Source organism: Mytilus galloprovincialis, chromosome 13, assembly GCF_965363235.1.
Source record: "Mytilus galloprovincialis chromosome 13, xbMytGall1.hap1.1, whole genome shotgun sequence".
Taxonomy (NCBI): Eukaryota; Metazoa; Mollusca; class Bivalvia; order Mytilida; family Mytilidae; genus Mytilus; species Mytilus galloprovincialis.
Window position 1 is genome coordinate 61,491,998 of NC_134850.1, and position 21,422 is coordinate 61,513,419.

General features: G+C 30.7%; 1 protein-coding gene across 4 annotated transcripts in view; it reads left to right on the plus strand.

Moving 5' to 3' along the window:
* LOC143057282 (phospholipid scramblase 1-like) overlaps nucleotides 1-21,422 on the plus strand; it is a 53,870-nt gene that overhangs the window by 2,974 nt on the left and 29,474 nt on the right. Inside the window, exons 2-10 of one of the 4 annotated variants that reach the window (XM_076230561.1) lie at nucleotides 482-547; nucleotides 2,994-3,119; nucleotides 3,772-3,849; nucleotides 5,381-5,457; nucleotides 6,005-6,135; nucleotides 7,188-7,302; nucleotides 8,221-8,317; nucleotides 9,195-9,253; nucleotides 17,936-18,164. In XM_076230561.1, coding sequence (XP_076086676.1) covers nucleotides 482-547; nucleotides 2,994-3,119; nucleotides 3,772-3,849; nucleotides 5,381-5,457; nucleotides 6,005-6,135; nucleotides 7,188-7,302; nucleotides 8,221-8,317; nucleotides 9,195-9,253; nucleotides 17,936-17,983 — 797 coding nt within the window. In that variant the 3' untranslated portion in view covers nucleotides 17,984-18,164. Of the gene's footprint in view, nucleotides 1-481; nucleotides 548-2,993; nucleotides 3,120-3,771; nucleotides 3,850-5,380; nucleotides 5,458-6,004; nucleotides 6,136-7,187; nucleotides 7,303-8,220; nucleotides 8,318-9,194; nucleotides 9,254-9,562; nucleotides 9,617-12,633; nucleotides 14,933-17,935; nucleotides 18,165-21,422 lie in introns of those variants that run through there. The other 3 variants (XM_076230563.1, XM_076230564.1, XM_076230562.1) reach the window with 3 other exon arrangements.

Consider the following 21,422-nt stretch of genomic DNA (forward strand, 5'->3'; position numbering starts at 1 on the left):
GAATACAATACATATGACATTTGTTTTCTATTCTTTTGATATGTATGATTTTGCAAATTGTTTAAGGACGATCATTTTTTAATACTAGTTTTCTTTTGCGTTCATTATTTTTGTTATTTCACATTTTATTTAAGATGAAGTCAGGACCTTGTTAAGTGTTCTCATATTTATTTACCGGAAATGGATTATGAATATAAAAAGGAGATATTTTGTGATAAGGAATACACTACTATGAAGATAATTTATTTACATTATAAAATCTTTTTGCCCGATTATTAGTAATTTACAGTTGGTGTGTTTTCCTCGAATTAGTTTTTAACTTGGATTTGTTGGTTTTTTTTTCAATCGATTTATGACTTGTTAACACCGTTATACTGTTGTTGCCGTTATTTATACTGTACTGATAAAGTATGATGACAACGACAACGACGCTCATGGTGATAATAAGGATGAACTTTCAGTAATATATTTTATATTTTAGTGAATCCTGTAGATGGACAACCGCCAGCCTATGGAATGCAACCAGGCTATGGAAACCCTCCACCAGGTAATCGTCTTGTGAGAAGGACATTTTATCTGACACCAAGGTCAAATACACATATACAACTACCTTTTTTTTATTCAATATTTGTTGCATTATTGTTGAACAAATACGCTTTTTAATGGGTAACCAACGCATATTCAGTGCACGCAAATATGCCGATTAGCATTCTGAAAATAATAATAATCTCATTTAAAGGCAAAGAGCCTGACATTGTTTTAAAGTTTTCGAAAAAGAAAAGATTGTTTCCCGAAAATGATTCCTTAATATAATGAATAGAAAGGTTATTCCCTGTGTTTTGTATTTGCGATTTTCGTCTGATTCTATAGACTATGTCAAGGCAGAAATGTGAAAGTTGTTTTCCATTCTTTAAATTCTTTAAATGTGTTCGATTTCTATTCGATAAGAGACTTCCCGTTAGATATGTCTTTAAAATTTCGGAATGTTTATTTACATTTCATTTTTAAATTTCGTTTTTAAATAAAAATATAAATTGATTACACAGTGTTATGTTTGATTTGTTGATTTTTTTCTAGTCAAATAAACATGAAATATATATTACACAGACATGTACTTTATTTCCCTTTAAACTTCTATTGACAGGAATCTATTTAATACATTTTTGATATTCCGAAACAGAAATATAATAATATGACGGATGAATTTTCTATGAGTCCCTTTAAATATAATCGATTTCAGATAACAATACGTGAAATAAAGCCCTTTCGACGTCATAATGTAACAAAGTAAAAATGAAAATTGAAAGAATTGGACAGTCGATTGAATATCGTATTGATTGTATTAGACGTATTGTATGTATGATACTACTCACAGATAATGCAATAATACGGGTAATTTGAAGATCATAATGTAGGTCTTATGTCAACAATGAACGTTGAATAAATCATACATGTACATATAAAGAGCATTGAGTGATAGCATAACAGAAAGTTATATAATAGTAATAAAGGTAATTTGAAGAAGTTTAACGAGGTATTAATTCGGTCGACTCACTTATAAATGAATACAAGCCGATGTACTTAATATAAAGTTTTTCAATGAAAGCATGGGTTCGAACATCAACCAACTCTGTTAATTTAACATGCACCGCTTATAGATTTATTTCATCTTGTTGTATGTTTTTATCTTCTATCAGTATTGTTGCATAAACCTTTAGATAGATATAGAAAGATGTGTACGAGTCCCAATGAGATAACCCTCGATAGGGAACTATATTTGCTGTATCCAAATGAATATTAATATTGCCATAATTTCGTTTTTAAACAAAATTAATTCCGTTGACCTTAAAAGAGGGACGAAAGACACCAGAGGGACAGTTAAACTCATAAATCGAAAATAAACTGACAACGCCTGGCTAAAAACGAAAGAAGACAAACAGACAAACAATAGAACACATGACTTAACATAGAAAACTACAGAATTATCAAAACGGCTATATCTGTTGCTATCCCCGCTAGTTTTCTGTAGTATATAACATATGTGACCCTTCTTTCCTAATCATGTTTTGTTCCCTGTTTGTCCTTGCTCAAGTAAGTTTTTTTCCTGCCGGTTGTTGGATTTTTTAGTGTTTTTTTTTTTACTTTTACGCTACATGGGTTTAAAACTTCAAAAAGATTTAAGCACACATGTGCACTTTCAAACATCCCCACAAAAAGGTTTCTAGAGTACCGTTTAATATTTAGGGCTTGGATAAATAAATTTTACCAATGCTTTGTTGAAATAATTGTTGATAAAATCTGTTTTTCAACAATTGAAATAATGCGATCGCAAAGAGCTCTGTTTGCTATGAATAGTCTAACACCAGTGTAATATTGTGTCATTTTTATCAATTTTACAGATAAGAATATTTTACACCATTTTAATAGTAAAGGAATGAAGACATTTCGAGTGATTCTTCTTTTAGTCTAATTTTATATTTACATATAACCATTTTTAAAGTTATTTGTACAACTTAAATCAAATATCTACCGACATTTATCAATATATGTGTCATTATATGTAAATGAATATCCTGTATTTATTAAGATCAATTCTTTAATCTTAGGTTCCCGAAAGACCCCCTCATCTCAATTACTGAAAATTGTTATTTCTTTAATACCATGGTGTAAGTAAGATATGTGTCACCGGCGGTATATATTATACCATAAATCAATTAGTATTACCTAGAAATAGACTTCTTATTCATACCACTTGTTCCTTAGGTCGATGACGTTTGGTGTTGTCACTTTTCATGGACATCCCTCAAATGAATTTAGTATGGATATCTGTACAATGCTTATATTATGATTTTTTTATTCATCTTTTTTTAGGTTTAGAAAATGTTCAACAGTAATGGCATCCAGCTGTACAAGGTTCCGTTTGTTGATAACTTTATGAATTTGGTTTGGATTTTCCATATTTTTTTTATTTTTTTTATACATTTCTTTTTAAGGTTTAGCAAATGTTCAACAGCAATGGGCTCCAGCAGTACAGAGTATGCCCGGATGTCCCCCAGGTTTAGAATACCTGACAACATTAGATCAAGTTTTAATCAAACAACAAATTGAACTTTTAGAAGGTATTTTTCTTTCGTTTGTGACTATCAATGTTTTAATATAAATATAGATATATAAAGCATGAGACGTCATTTGCCAGAAATAAACATGATGTCACTTGTAATGTAAAATGAGATTCCATATTTTCATTTAAATACACTATTATAATGGAAAGGCTGCAAGAAAAATAAGTCTTATTCAATAAAGAAATCGACCGTAGATCTCTTTAGACTATTGATTCTGTTAATGCTAAAGTTTAGAGTTTCTTCCAGTGATAGAAAAATAAGAATGTTTGACATAATTGCCACTAGACGATGACAGCCATAGGTTACCTTACAGTTTTCAACAATGAGCAAAAATCCATATAGCATAGCATGCTCTAAAAAGAAATGATAATGTATAACAATTCAAACTTGAAAACTAACACCCTGCTTTGTGTAAAAACAATAAACGAAAACAAATATGATATGCAGCAACAATGACAGCATCTGAAATGCATGCTCCTGACTAGGGACAGGCACATGTATAATATGGAGGGATTAAACATGCTAGTAAGCCTTCACTAGACTTTGAACAGTGATGCAGCAGAATAATATAAGAACAGGCTGTAAACGACAATAAACCAAAGTGAAATATAATAAGCGGTATGTTCAGTTATCTTCGTTTTAATTGCAGCATTTACAGGCTGGGAACAAAACAACAAATACAAAGTAATGAATAATCAAGGCCAACAAGTTTATTTTGCAGCAGAAGGTATGCTATAAAATGTTTTAGATATTACATTTGATATTGTATTGTAAAAAATAGACTGTGCATACAATATGCAAAGTGAAAAACAGTCTGAGCTACAATATACAAAGGTTTAATCATATCCCAGAGAATTTAAGGACGTTATTGAAACAACATGTAATCTGGTAGAGCTGACACATTTTCTGTACTGCCTAAAGGTTGTGTTGTTTTTTTTTTTGTTTTTTTTTTTGCCAATAGTAAAACATTTATTCGATTGTGATGAAATTATAAAATTTTGGTGTTGTTGAAGAACAGAAATCAACAAAGGGTGGAGTTTTAATTCCCCAAGGGTATAACAAGCCCAGTAGTCAGTACCTCTGTGCTGACATGAATTGTCATTGATATGGTCATATTTATAAATTATAAACTTTTACTTAAACACTGCATTAATCATCGTCCGTGTACTTTGTATTAATTGTTTTGTTGGAACAAAATGACATGTTTTCCAAAAAAATAATTAAATAACATTATAAATACAAATATAAGGGATCAAATCAAATTTTTGAAACAATAACTTAGTATTCTATGATATAACGACTTATAATTATTGACGTTAATTAATATTTTATAAGCACATCAACGTTGAAACCAACATTTTCATCTTGCATATGTCAGCTTTACGACGTTTTATTAGTTTCACTTGTAATTTTATCGCCTTCATCCCTCTAGAGAATGTTTGCCAAAGTTGTTCAAAGTTTGACTTTCAGATTAAAATGTTATTAAAATAGAATTTATTTCAAAGATTAATATAATTGTTTTATGCTCTATTTTAAAATGCAAAATGAAAGTAATCTAAAGTCACATTTAAGCGCTTCATGCAAAATATGAAAGCCGATTGCCTTCATTTCACTTTAAATTAACAAGAAAGATAAACAGCATTCCCTTTAATAATAAAACAACGAAGAATACTAGTAGCTTTCAATGATTTTAAAATTATAAAAGTCTTATAGGATTTATAATACATTTGTGTACCTTTCATATTTTAAGATTACTCTAATTTTTTATATAAAGAATTGAATCACACTATTGCCCTCACCTATATATAGGTGTGAAAATTGAGGTATCTTTGCATAATTGTGAATATCTAGATGATTAAATGATAATCGATCATTCTAGAAAAAATATAATGTTAAGAATCTATGTGGTTTTGCATTTCTTACCATAAATTAGTCCTAATTTTTTATTGGAGTTGCTCAGTCTTCTGCTTTCTATGTAATGTTTACTGTTCTGTGTCGTTTGGTCGTTTGTTTGTCTTTTTTTATGGCGTTGTCAGTTTATTCCCGACTTATGACTATGCGTTGTGGGCTTTGCTCATTGTTGACGGCTGCAGGGTGACCTATAGTTGTCTCATTAGCAATCGTACTACATCTTCTTTCTTATTAGTTTGAATGTTCCTTCGATATTTGTTGCCTCTTTTTCCAAACTCCATCCGTTTAAGGATTTGCATAAATGAAATTGATAAACAAAGTGATAGTAATGTTATATATATTTACAGATACAGACATGTGCATGAGACAGTGTTGTGGACCTCAAAGAAGCTTTGTGATACACATTACAGACAACATGAATCAGGTAAGTATCAATCTCCGGCGCAGAGTTCATATCCGTTCCGTGCTTGCTCCGCAAGACTGCACTTAATATGACGTCATATTGTCTGTAGTGTTACGAAGTATTGAATGGAACGATTATGATCTCTGCGCAAGAGATTTGTAAAATATACCAAGAGCATAACGATGTAGAAAGTTTTTTTTTTTCATTTCAAACATCTGAAAGCTTTGTGTCAGCTATTAATGAATATAAGATGTCGAACCCCCTTACATTTTGACCTCACAAGTCCGTAAATATTTGACAACATTGGACAAAAGAGTTTGTTGTGTAACTTCAAAAGGTTGAGTGTATCAACATCCCTGGACAGGTATCCCAAAACATGAGGCCAACAGTCACAAAATGCATTATGAATAGATCTTTATCTATGACCTTGCAGTTTATTTGTATTAAATATGAAATCTGTTAATTTGTAACTATAGACAAAGCAGGAAAAAGTCAAACATTATCAATAAATAAAAACCAGGCCTAATTTTCGATGTTTTTTTTTACTCTTATATTTTGTATTTGTCAGGAAGTAATACGTCTGTCTAGGGACTTTAAATGTTGTGCAGGATGTTGTTGGTGTGCAAACGCTGATGGATGCGCACATGAGGTAATGATAGAAGCTCCTGTTGGGCAGGTAGTTGGATACGCAAGACAAGAGTAAGTTAAATAACTCTTAAACGGATACAAAATCGTTTCATATTATGGAAACATTCTTTAATGTAATATGAATTTTAACGATGTTTAATAGAAAATTTTTATCAAACGAAATTAGTAAATCTTTAATCAAAATCTCTACATCTTCTAGAAAAGTGCTTCGGATCAATGCAATTTATACGTGTTATTTTCATTGTTTAATCACACTTATACCTGCATCCAAAAGAGTATGTTTTCATTATACTGAATTCCCGATGATTCAGGTGTTCACAATTGTAAAAATAAAGAAAGTCATAAATTTTATGAAAGTTTTAAAATAACAACATCAAAACGACGGAAATGATGTAGGTATTGTGAAATGCGATTAAAAATTAACAACTGCCGACTGTTCAATGAATTCAATGGATGCTATAAGAAATTTGCATAAAGTAGAATAAAAATATGTATGATGTTGGTGATACATTACTATAAAAGAGGGACGAAAGATACCAAAGGGACAGCCAAACTCATGAATCTAAAACAAATGGACAACGCCATGGCTAAAAATGAAAAAGACAAACAGAAAAACAATAGTACACATGACACAACATAGAAAACTAAAGAATAAACAACACAAACCCCACCAAAAACTAGGGGTGATCTCAGGTGCTCCGGAAGGGTAAGCAGATTCTGCTCCACATGTGGCACCCGTCGTGTTGCTTATGTGATTACAAATCCGGTAAAAAGTCTAATTCGGTAGGTCACATTCATGAAAGGGAAGGGGATTGTAGTTACGACGTAAGGAACATATCCGATATCATTTGTGAAACGGTTATTCCATAATGGTCAACCAACTGTATCAAATATCTTTTTGTAATGATAATGTTCAACACTCCTTGTTCAAAGGAAAAAATCAAACTTAAATCTAATTGTTCTTGTGATATAACTGAAATAGGTTATTTGACCTTATATTTTGACCTTATTCTTTTGTGATGTAACTGAGATAGTTTATTTGACTTTATATTTTCAACTTATTTTTCATGCGTTAATTTAATTTTCCTTTTGTTTTCCAATAGATACAGCAGTTGGTCTCCGAATTTCACATTGAGAGATGCTGACCGGAATCCAATATTGAGAATTCATGGTCCATGTTGTGTTCTCAATATGCCATGTTGTGAAGATACATTTAATGTAAGCTGTCTGCTCATACTGTAAATTCAGAAATTGTTGTTTGCATTTATTAAGCGTTTTTGGTACGATCAACCAAAAGTCGACAATAATTATTGAAATTATAGAAAAAAAACTGCATAAAAGTGTTTATTGCAGATTTCAGAATGCGAGTTCTTATTATTGCGATATTAACCCTGTCGCATTATTCGCAAGAATAAAAACATCGAAATAATTTCTGAATTTAAAGTACTGTTTATGAGAAAAAGGAATTACCGTAGATAAAAAATAACATTCAAAACTTTTAACACGACACAGGAAGCAATATCTAAAGTAAAGTTGCGAGCTTAAAACTGAATCACAATTCATCAGATATATATTTAATAGTTGAGCGTGGTTTACTTCATGAAAACTGTGAAAAGTCATAAATTATTTAAACGTTTTGTCATAATTAATCAATCGATTTAAGAAAATACATACTTTTCCCTTGGCGAATATTTCTGGGGAATATATGCTCAGATGACAATCACAAACAATAAGAGAGAAAACAATCATGGCCTATTGAAAAAACCTTAAGACGACAAAAGACATAAAATTGCCCCAAAATATGACGGAAACAACAAAAGATGGTTTAACATGATCCCTACAAAACACCGAAAGTGAACAGTGTATAGTCTAGCAGTTCCTGCTCCAATAGTGACTTCCGTTACTTTAATGACATTGCTTTGTTATCTTTACGAATGTTTGGTGAATTGGTTTTAATAAGTTACATTTAATCATTGAATGACAATATTTGTAATCGTTGCCTTCAGTTTTTGTTTAAACATTGATCAATATATGAAAACAATATGTGGTGATAACAAAGAAACAAATTGTATTGAAGAAATAACAATATTGTTGATAGTAGTGCAGTTTAATTAAATATTCAAATATATCATCCAGGTATGGTCAAAAGATGATACGCGAGAAGTTGGCACAATCTGTAAACAAAAAGGTTTACAAGAATTCTTTGTGGATGCTAACACATTCGGAGCTACATGTAAGTATTCTATTTATGAACAAACTAACAATACCTGCTCAATACTTATCATTTATTAGACGTACAACTATTTGAGGTACATCACAATAGCAGTACTAATTGTGGAACAAATCCTAATTTTTTGTTACGATTAACGTACACACAACACGTGTAAACCGAATAATCTTCGTCGGGCACACTGTTGAATGAACGTATGGTAATACAAAATATCCAAATGTTGACATGTCAAAGATAACGTTCCTTGTCGAGGTGCATTGTACCATTTCGAAGAGAAAATATTTGATTAACTTAATTTTTTTTCACTGCCACCTTCGTCTGTTCGTATCCGACTATAATAAGTCGAACCGACTAACCAGTTCGTCCTCGGTATATTTGACACATCATAAACTGACAGTTTAAAACAATTATATCTTTACTGTTGAATAGGGATTCAAATTTTACAACAATTTCTTTTGTTTCATTTTGACATTTTGGCAAATTAAGACGACAGTAGTTCATCGGTGTTTAAATCTCGTATATCGTCAATACGAATACAAATTGAAGGGAAAAAGGGAAGGAATCATATGGCCTAAAAAAATAAGAACGAGTGTGTCGACATGATAAAATAGGGACGAAAGATACCAGAGTGACAGTCAAACTCATTAATCGAAAATAAACTGACAACGCCATGGCTAAACATGAAAAGACAAACAATAGTACATACGACACATGATAAGCTTCTATGTCAAATCATGTCGATTAAACAAAAATGCGAAAACATTTTGTAATCTTTCTTAAATAAAGCTAGAGCGGACCAACCAGACAAGTTTTAGCTACATGTCTATAAAAGTGTTTCATCTCGAAACATGTTTCTAGTCTTATATGTTGTATGTTGTAGTTCCACAAGATCTTGATGTAAAGGTGAAAGCAGCGATGCTTGGAGCAGTATTCTTAATTGTAAGTAAACTGATATTGCTTGAAAATTCATTTTTTTTTATATTTTCTTCAAAGTCTCACTATAACTACTGTAAGCATATATTTCTTTTCTTTCATTTTCTATCCAAAAGTTTATTAACTCAATAAGTTAATATATAAGAAAAAAAAAGATAAATAAACTTTAACACAGTATAATTTATAGATATAATTTCGGAAATTATATTGGAGATAAGAATATACATATATTAAATCCCATACATGTCCACAAGAATACATAGCTTCATTAAAAATCTTGTGTACTCTATGTATCAATACGAATGTTTTTTGCAGGACTTTATGTATTTCGAGAAATCCGGAGGAAAACGTTAATATGTATATATACATTTATATCAAATAATTGTATCGTTACCCTACACACCTATATGTGCTTTGTGTTTTGTGTTAGGTTGTTTAGATATTTGCATACTTCATCATGACAAAATTATTTCATTTTTTAACCATTTTGTATACATTTCATTATCTATGTTGGCTGTTTTCGTCGATTGTTTTCAAATTAACATTTACGTATACGTTGTTATGTTTATATGTAATTGCATTTAATGTTAGCATGTTCCATATGATACGTTTTACCTTTTATTGTAAATGTGTCTGTAGCTAGTCAGCAGGAAACGTAATCATTTAAAACATGTTGAGTTATTGAGTATTTTGGAGTAAAATATGGGAAATATTGCAATGTGTTTGTAAAGTTTACAAGTATGTGTATGTAACATTACAACTAAGAGTTTAGTGAGATCCATAATATCTCTAATATAAACTTTAATTCAGAAAGATCTAGGACTCTCCTAGTACAAATAGGATATTATTAGTTACATAGTGTGCTAGTGGCCTAATACGGTATATATGGGGTGAGAGCGAAGCTCGAATCCCCATATGGAATTTACTGACCCCATATATACCGTATTACGTCACTAGCACACTATGTAACGAATTTATCTTACCGACTATCTTAACGTGTGAAATTAAGACTAGTGATTCTCAAAATGAGCAAGTCTTCAATACTGTTAGCGCTAAGAAAATACTTCCATTGATCCTACAAAAACAGATGCCAACAATAACGACTTGTAAGGTTTAAATGTGTTTTATGAATTTGTTTTAATCTTAATCATCAATTTCTTCGTCTGTTGGAACTTTTAAGAATTTTTCTCAGTACCGTTTTGTTTTTACAAAGGGACATAACACCATAACTAACCGTGTATGAAATAAGCCCCGCCCCCTTCTTACCTAATAAGGAATATAAAGGGACGTAACTCCACTACTAACCGTGTATGAGATAAGCCCCGCCTCCCTACTAACCTAATATCAAATATACACGGTTTGCACGCGGACGCTTTTAACCAGTCATATTCCTGGAAATGTATAGGAGGTAAGATAACAATAGTTACATTTAATAGAAATTGGAATTCACTATAATTTGGATATCAAGATGTGTATTGAAGGATCTAGGATTTGTACCACATGAATATTTAAAAAGTCGTCATAAATCAATGATTTAATTTCATTTACAGTGAACTAAACTTATAACCAAAAGGAAAAAAAGTTAAGGCCTCTTACGATTTTTTAACATTCATAAATACTTTATTGCGCTCTTTGCTGTTTTAACAAATAAATAAACTCATCATAGTTACTAGAATTAAAATTTTATATTTACGCCAGACGCGCGTTTCATCTACAAAAGACTAATCAGTGATGCTCGAATCAAAAAATGTTTAAAAGGCCAAATAGAGTACGAAGTTAAAGAGCATTGAGGACCAAAAAATTATAAAAGGTTTGCCAAATACAGCCAAGGTTATATATTCCTGAGGTAGAAAAGCCTTAGTTTTACGAAAATTCAAAGTTTTGCTAACAGTTAATTTATAGTTATGAGCATATCAATGATAACTCAAGTCAACACAGAAGTGCTGTCTACTTGGCTGGTGATACCATCGGGGAAATAAATCTCAACCAACAAAACACTTTATGTACAGCATTCCATCAAGTATCCCTGTTACACACAATTATTACTAAATAACTATGGAGAATATACAGTAAAACATATTTTATTTTAGATAATTTCTTTATAAATAATCATTAATTTTATATCTAATTTTATCGATGTAAAGGTGCTACTCACAATGTGTCGTGACATTTACGGAGCAAATCCGCTATCGATTCATTAAATAAAGTTACCATGCGAGTTTGTGAATGAGATACAGCGTGGTTACTGTTTCTGATACTTTATGTTATTTTATACCTTTGGATTTATACAATTTTTTGGAAGTATTAGATATCAATAAAGAATGGTAAATTACATAATAAAGTGTATACTAATGGAAAATGTTTGTTTCTTATAATCTCTTGTCATGAAACTGTATTTACAAATTTGTCCCCAATTTAACTATCCGTGATCCTGATCTTTATATTTTTAAACATTACAATTATACTCACTTTACTGACATATATATGTTCTTACAGTTTCACATAAAAAAGCTTCGAGATATATCACGTAGAATATGTTTTTTTTTGTTGTTGAATCACTAATAAAAGTGAAATAGTGAAATAATGATTCGCTTTTAGCAGCCAGTTTAGTTTAATATTGCAAAAATAAGCATAAACATCGCTGATGAATTATTCACTTGCAAGTAAATAATTCGGCCCCCTTGAATCGGTATTCATGTGACCTGCAATTTAACCCTTTACTTAGAGATTTGTAACGCGTGTATAGAGCGTGTTCAGCCATTGACTATATAAAATTGAGAATGGAAATGGGGAATGTGCCAAAGAGACAACAACCCGACCATAGAAAAAAACAACAGCAGAAGGTCACCATATACTTGTTTTGCTTTCTAACTATTTTGATGTAAGCGTCGCTGATGAGTCTTGTGTAGATGAAACGCACGTCTGGCGTATAAAATTTAAACCTTTATACCTTTGATAACTTTTGGTATGATGGCAAATGTTTAACATAATTTTGTTACTGTACAACATCATTTGTCAATGACGGATCTCAGTAGTAATGTTGCAAATGTAAACCAATAATGACAATATGTATAGCTTAGTTAAAGCGTTAGGGTAAACAAACATTGGTTTGAAATTATTTTATGTAAAAATGTTGATTAAGTATTTTCAACTCATCATTGTTGTTTTAAAATGTTGGCGATGACACATTCGTTAGCCAAATATATAGCAAGACAGAGTTTAGATTATAATGAAATGATTCCATTAATCATGCATATTGGAAAAAGAAAAAAAAACATATATACACCTAAAAAATTAAATATGCAACAGCGCTATACTCATGTTATAAAAATTTAATTCTGATTAATATGAATTTGACGTGTCATAATGCTTTTATTATTTTTCAGGACTTCATGTACTTTGAAAGAAAACAATGATAGGCCACAGTCTACTGAACTTAATTATCTGTATGTTACAGTAGAAGAATATAGAACTCATCCAAAACATCTTGGTTTTACTTATCCAAACGGAAGCATTCATCGTCCATTTCTAGTCGGACTTGTTATTTGGATCTTTTGTTTAAGAATGGACTTACGTTGTAACAAATAGATAGTTTTGATTTGTAATCATTTATACTTAAGTAATAGCAGAATGTTTTATTCAAACACTTGAAACAGATAATTTTATTTTATTTCTATTTTGTACATTATTTCAATGATTTAAAGTAAATATAACAATATAGATTCTACTAATTGTATTCATTAAAATATGACATTCACAAATTGAAATAAACAGTTAATAATTAAAAAGTCCAGGGTTAAGGAACATTAGGTTATTCAATTATCAGACTGCTAATATATCAAGGTCAAAAGACAAAGCGACTTTTTATTCTAAAAGGCGCATTTAAACAACATTTAAATGACGTCACCACACTAATCATACAAATTATATAAATCAAGATCGGATTATTTATGATCATAGAAAACGTTATTAATTAAATAATTATAGAACCGAAAATGTACATTAAAATTATGAATTTGTCAAGAATTAGGAACGGGTATCTCATGGAGTATGCGTGCACATTAAAGTCAATTTGCATAGGAAGATTTAGGGGGGGCCCTGGGGCCCGGGCCGCCTTTTTTTGGGAAAAAAATTGGTTGCTTATATAGGGAATCACTGAAGCGTGACTGGAGCGGGCCCCCTCTTAGGTCAGTCAGTGGGCCCCCACTTATGAAAATTTCAGGATCCGCCACTGATTTGTATTTTTTGAGTATATAGTGCGTTCATGACCTTTATATAAAAGAAATGGCCGTACAAGGACATACGATTGGTAGTTATTATGATACTCAATGCATCCTGTTCTTATACAATATTCATCTTTTTATAGTCCTTGTTTAGTTTACCTGTGTTTCACATTTCGTTTTATTATTTTGGTTCTGTATAAACTTCCTAATCGAAAATGTAGAAGTGCTAGTCGTTTCAGTATTGTATACCATATGTGCCATGATCAACCTAGTGATACCAAACATCTTCAAATCTGTTGTATTTCGTCCTTACTGTAATATATTTTTTCATGTAAACAAAACAAAAAACATAGAAATAAGATACAAGGAGATATTTATATATATTTGAATTTTATCTTTAACTAAACAGTTCACTTTTATTACATAAAAAAGACTTTGTATAAAATCACTATTTTTCTAAGAAAAACAAACGTTGTCTCATTGTTTGACAAATGTTTGATTTTCAAAAATTTAATGAAATGGGATTGACATGAAGGAACTATATTGTAAAAGTAAGAGGACTATTTGAATCAATATCTAGTTTCTAATTGTAACAAAACTCATAATTCATTTTAGGTAAAGAAATCATTTCATTAAAAATGTATGTAACTGCAGTTTAAACGAATAATGAGTATTAAATAAAATAGTAGTCATACTAGCTTCATACCAAACTTAGTAAGCAATATACAAAGATCCTTACATACTATGTAATATATCACTCTTAAACAAATATAATTTACCGGAACAGTTGTCAAATCAATTATAAATATAGCATGTCCTTAAAAACTACTCCCATGAAAAGTTTGCGACTAAAACAGATAATGGGGATTATTAACTATTTATTAAACTAATTACATTTTCCCTTTGGAATATGCTAGTTCAATATGGAAATCGAATCTTTATAATTAGGAGTAATCAGAAGCACCTGTGAGAAATATAATCAGACACACAATTTAGCAACAAAGACATGCATGCAGTACACTTAAAGTCGGGATAAAAAAAATCTAATGAGATGTATTATAGAAATACCAGTTGAATAAATAAATAATGCCGTTAGTTTTTTCGTTTGAATTGTTTTACTTTAACAAAGACACACTAAGTACTTGCAACACACTAAAATCGAGATAAAACAGTCTAATGATATATGCTATAGAAACACAAGTAAATATAATCTAATATGACATGTACATTATGTAATCCAGTTATTCGTTTTTAATTAAACTGTTAAATAATTATGTAGCATTGTAGTCTGCGTAGTCTCTGTAAATTTTGTAGGAGTTATTTTGTATTAATGAGGAACAAAAACTAGAAATGAACATGTATCTTAATTTTTCTTTGTGTATTGTTGAATTGTGCTCCTACTATCTGTGATAAATTTATAGAATCTTTACATGTTTTTTTCTAAATAAATATTTTTCCTTTTTATGATTTATTTATTTGTGCTATTTCTCCAAAATACTCATACCGTGTTGCTTTGGTCTAGGTACCTAAGTATACAGACAAAGTAAACCACCTCTATTATTTGATCGCCATCCATTATGTGAAGTCCAATTATTTAAAAGTGCAATTAAAAGTCGACTGTATGTTGCGAATGTCCTGTAATTCAATGCTTAACTTGTAAGAAGCCCCTTAGAAATAAACCGGGAACCGATCCTTAGTTACGTATAACACAGACACTTCATAACGGTCAACCCAACAATAAAACGGTCAGATAAACTTCAGAACGGATGGCTTCAATTCTAATTTAGAAACCTACTCTGTAAGCAACAACCCTCCATCAAATATTTCTTATCGGCAACACAATCCCTGGATTATCATATCATCTTGGAGATATTTCTTCAGAACAGACGCTGCTGAAATATTCTTCGAGAGGTATTTATCATTATAAAAGGTATTTGAAAAACGCCACACAGAGATGGAATTGAAATAATCTATGTTGTCAATTTTGGCACATGAGTTCACCTCAGTTTTTGGTAGGGTTTGTGCTCCTAATTTTTTTTTTTTTTTGGTTTCTGTATAGTGTTACTATCATTTCCTGACGCGTTCTTGATTTTGAATGCCTTAACCAACTAATATTTACATCATTTTTATTTGAAAACATATACAATAGTTTAAAAAGGTTACTGATAATTTAGTTGGTTTACTAAAAAATTGTTTCCACCGAAATGAAATCATATTTACTTTAATACCAGTGTACAAGTTTATGCGATATTGTTTAGGTCACCATAAAATACTTGACTTCTCTCCCCAGTCTGTCATGATTTCCAAACTCTAAAACTACCCACCTATACAATAAGAGTAAAAGTGTCGATAAAAATGGATAATTGTTCTTTGTTCGGACATTAGCTTATCTCCGATCCGTCGGATCATGTATAACTTGTGTAGATTTTCTTCTTACACCTTCAAAATTCATTTCTGCATATGAAAGGCATAAAATAGTAAGAAGAGAGGTGACATTTCATGTATTAACAGCGTGTTTAATGTTTACATTCAGGTAAAGTAGTGATCTGGTCAAGTTTGAAATGGTCAAATATAAGTATGTCTAGATCTCAGTCTGTCAAATATATAATGCCCCCACCCTACATAAAAATGACCATAATTGGAGTGACAGGCTATAGATCTTTCTATGACTTTGATATCACTTTTCCCAATATCTAAACACTACACTATAATGTTTTTTGGATAGATCAGTTGTGATTTTTTGAATTAGCTTTTTCTGTTGTATATAAATTTCCTATGATGTTTATAGATAATGGTTGATTATCTCAACGAGATTGGTTTTCTCGCTTGAGCCGGTACGACGAAAGTGAGAAAATCAACCGAATTGAGAAGACAAATGATAATCTGTTTATCGCTATGATATGAATTCTTCGACTGATTTATAATTTGTCTATATAATCCGCTAATGTAATCCTTATTCAATGTTATGACTTTCGGCCTATTTTGGTTTTTCATTACCCTTATTTAATCATGAAATTTAGAAATGGCAAGCAAAATAAAACAAACGACTCCTTCGAGGATAAGCACTCGCTAAAAAGACCTAATTTTTAACAAGTCGGCCTCATATCTTGACTCACATCTAGAAATTGACAATGCGGGTCGGTTGAAAACAAAACTTTACGACAAAAGAGATGATTTCAGCTTTCCAATTGTGAACCTTCCATTTCTTAGTAGCAACATTCCAGCAGCACCTGCATACGGGGTATATATCTCCCAATTACTACGATGTTCCCGTGTTTGCATTTCCTATCATGATATTCTTGATAGAGGGTTGCTACTCACAAGGAAGCTATTAAACCAAGAGTTCCAAATGGTAAAGTTGAAATCATCCCTTCGTAAATTTTACGGACGCCATCACGAGTTGGTTGACCGTTATGGAATAACCGTTTCACAAATGATATCGAATATGTTCCTTACGTCGTAACTACAACCCCCTTCCCTTTCATGAATGTGACCTACCGAATTAGACTATTTACCGGATTTGTTATCACATAAGCAACACGACGGGTGCCACATGTAGAGCACGACATGCTTACCCTTCCGGAGCACCTAAGATCACCCCTAGTTTTTTGTGGGGTTCGTGTTGTGTATTCTTTAGTTTTCTATGTTGTGTCATGTGTACTTATGTTTGTCTATTTGTCTTTTTCATTTTTAGCCATGGCGTTGTCAGTTAATTTTCGATTGATGAGTTTGAGTTGTCCCTTTGGTATCTTTCGTCCCTCTTTTTCAACCGCCATCAATTGGAATTCTCTTCTAAAGTGAAAAATAAAAAAAATGACGACCATGTGCTAACATGAATGTTTTGCAAAGCATTATATACTTCGAAAAATAAAGAGGACATTAATAATATGTACATATACATTTATATTACATAATTGTAGTTTGTTAAATCATTTATTGTACACACTTAAATGGGCTTATTGTATTATGTTGTGTTAATTGTATAGAAGCATTTAGAGTTTATCAATACAAAGTTCTATCCGTTTATAACTATATTGTATACATTTCATTTTTCAATCCTAATTAGCAATGTTGCCAATCTAAAATAAATTATGACCACATATTGTCTAGACTAGTTAAAAAGTAAGATGACTATACTTTAGTTTGGAGTTTTTATTTCTTTTTCATTACTGTTGACGCAGAATCCTAAACTCATCATGGTTTTTAAATTATCAAATATTCATTGGCAAAATATAAAACAAAACGCAATTTAGTTTATTACAGACATTTTTTACTGTATATTCGAAGAAGAAATAGTCATACTATCATGTGGAGAGTTGTCTAATTGGCAGTTATAACATATCTTCTCTTTTATTTAAAAAAAAACCAAAAACAAAATAAATATGTATAAGCAGTGCACTCCTGTTATACAAGATTTGTTTTAATTTTGAACATGACATGTCATATTACTTTTTATATTTTTCAGGACTTCATGTACTTTGAAAAATCGTCAGGAGGAGCCGCAGGCTATTGAACTCAAATACCTGTGTGTTACAGCAGATACATACATGACCTCTTCAAAAAATCAGCTTAGATTTACATATTTTAACCGTAGCATGTATCTTCCATTCCTCTAGTTTGACTTGTTATAATCGGGATTTTTGTTTAACAATAGACTTAGTTGTAACATTGTAATAAATGGTTTTAATTTGTAATCTTTCCTACTTTAGTTAATGAAGAATGTTTATTCAAACAGATAAATTGTATTTCTATTTTGTATATAATTTAAATGATTGAAAGTAAATATAATATATCATATCGATTTTACTAGTGTATTCACTAGTACTGCAATGTGACAATCAAAACTTAAGAGAAACTATAAATATTTAAGTCCAGGCCTTGCGGTCATAAAACTTTCGAGTCTGTTTTTTGTACTCGTACTCGAAAATCAACCAATCAAATTGCTGCATATCATGTTTCGAGCATGATTTTTGTGCTCCGAGCACTGAGCAAAGTTTTATGACTTCAACCCTAGGATTCAGGTCCGTTTGATGGATTTAATCTGATTGTAGCATGTCCACGAAGAAAATGTACAAGTGCTAGTTGTTTCAGTATTGTATACCATATGTGCCATAATCAACCTTGTGATACCAAACGTCTATAAATATTGGTTTTTTTTCCTGACAGTTATGCATTTTTTTCATTTTAGCAAACACCAGAGAGTTAAGATAGACAATTATATACTTTGAGTTTTATTTTTAATTTAATATTTCACAATTAGAACATGCTAGTTCTAACAAGCATTGTACCAAATGGAATCTTTATTATTATAACAAATGTGGTTTCATACAAATGCTGTCTTCTGCTTGGAATCGGAATTTCATACAAATGCTGTCTTCTGCTTGGAATCGGAAGAATTTCCTAAAACAAGATATATAGTGTACTGAAATGGAATTGACATGAAGGAACTATAATCTAAAAGAACGAGGCCTATTTTAATTCATCGTGTATTTTCTTCTTGTAATAAAACTAGGTTTAATTGTGATTTTAAAAATGGCTATTGACTGCACTTCATTTTGTTTTACAAATAATTCACTTTAAATGCAATCAAAGTCATAGCAATATAATTCTAATACCTTATATTATTGTGTTATATACAAAAATGCTTTAATGTTATATGATATATCAATATAACTTATTTTTGAAATACTGGATATTTGCAAGGTTGCAAATAGATTGGAAATCATATAAATAAAATTATGAAATACAACATTATTCACGCCAGTAAGGATAAGATTGATCTTGGTTTGCTATTTTCACATAATTGTAAACATCATTTACCATGAAGAAACATTCATACAATCAAACCTCTGTAAATCAAATATAAAATATTTTGCGTAGACGTTGTTAGACAATTCATTTTATGTTTCAACCATAGTAAATTATTTACATTTAAATACTGGATTTTTTTTATTTGGGACTATCGAAACCTCTAAAAACCTATTTTAATTTTTTCAAGTTATCAACCTATATCAGCTTATATGATGAATAAACTCATCATAGAAACCAGTGTTAAACTTTTGTGCGTTTCGTCTAAAATGACTCATTAGTGACACTCAAAATAAAAAAAAAGTTAAAAACGCCTGCCGAAGAATGAAGTACGAAGTATTAAGATTAACGCATTATCATCATTTGGTCTTTCTTTTATAATTGGCTCATCGGCAACCATGCCACATCTCTTAAATAGAAGTATAAAATTTGTCACAAACATCCATAAAATAATGACGTATGGTAAAGTAATCAATAGAAATGGTGGACATTCTACCACAAAAAGTGCATTTCTAAAACAGACTATGGGGATTATAAACTGTTTATAAAACTAATTGTCTTTTCCGTTTTGAATGTGTTAGTTCAATATTAAAATCGATTTTTTGATACTAGGAGTAATAATAAGTATATAAGTATATTTTGTCCCTGAGAGTAATATGCCAGAAAAAACATATTTAAAAACAAAGACATACATGCAATACACTCAAAGTCGGAATAAAACTGTAAATTCGTGTGTCATTACTTCGCCAATCAGAAACATATAAGTTTTCTATCAATATCAAAATAAGTTTGAAAACAGATATTTTAAGAGCTTTGTTTAATGTCTTTTAACATCAGTATTCTATCAAAGATGTAATTTAATGTAAACTGTGTAACTGAAATTCAAACTTCAGTTCTTACTATTGGATTATGTACAAAATTTATTTTAATTTCGAATAAATTTCTTTTTATAAACCCTCATTTGCAGTTTAGGCATTTGGCTTAATGCCTGGCCATAATTTTCAGGATTTAAGTTTAAATCCAAAGATTTCAGGCTAATGCCTAACATTATGTAGACAATAGGCTTACTGTCTATGCATTATCTTATTGCCTAGAATTGAAGCTTAATGTAAAATTTCACTTATTGCCGCTGACATATATACATCAATAGAACTTATTTTTGTCGAGCCTTCGACTTTAGTCGAAAAAGCGAGACTAAGTGATCCTACATTCCGTCGTCGTCGGTGTCGTCGGCGGCGTCCACAAATATTCACTCTGTGGTTAAAGTTTTTGAAATTTTAATAATTTTCTTAAACTATACTGAATTTCTACCAAACTTGGACAGAAGCTTGTTTATGATCATAAGAAAGTATCCAGAAGTAAATTTTGTAAAAATAAAATTCCATTTTTTCCGTATTTTACTTATAAATGGACTTAGTTTTTCTGCAAGGAAACATTACATTCACTCTGTGGTTAAAGTTTTTAAAATTTTAATAACTTTCATAAACTATCCTTTATTTGTACCAAACTTGGACAGACGCTTGTTTCTGATCATAAGATAGTATCAAGAAGAAAATTTTGTAAAAATAAATTTCCACTTTTCCGTATTTTACTTATAAATGGACTTAGTTTTTTTGCCAGAAACAAAACATTCACTCTGTGGTTTAAGTTTTTAAAATTTTTATAATGTTCTTAAACTATCCTGGATTTCTACCAAACTTAAACAAAAGCTTGTTTCTGATCATAAGATATTATTCAGAAGTAAATTTTGAAGAAAAAAAATCACTTTTTCCATATTTTACTTATAAATGGACTTTGTTTTTCTTCCAGTTAACATTGCATACAGTCTGCAGTTAAAGTTTATAACACTTTTATTAGATTCATAAACTATCCTGGATTTGTTTTACCAAACTTGGAAACTTCTTTCAATCAAAAGTCAGTATCGAGAGGGAAATTTTTATTGATGTTTTTCCTCATTTTTGTTGAGTCTGCGATTAACAGCAAAAGTAGGCGAGACACTGGGTTCCGTGATGTACAATTTTTTTGACGCGATTAAGGATCGGTTTGATCTTGGTTTGCTATTTTCACACAATTATACCATAAAATCATTCATACAATCAAACCTCTGCAAATCACATATAAAGTATTTAGCGTTGACCGTGTTA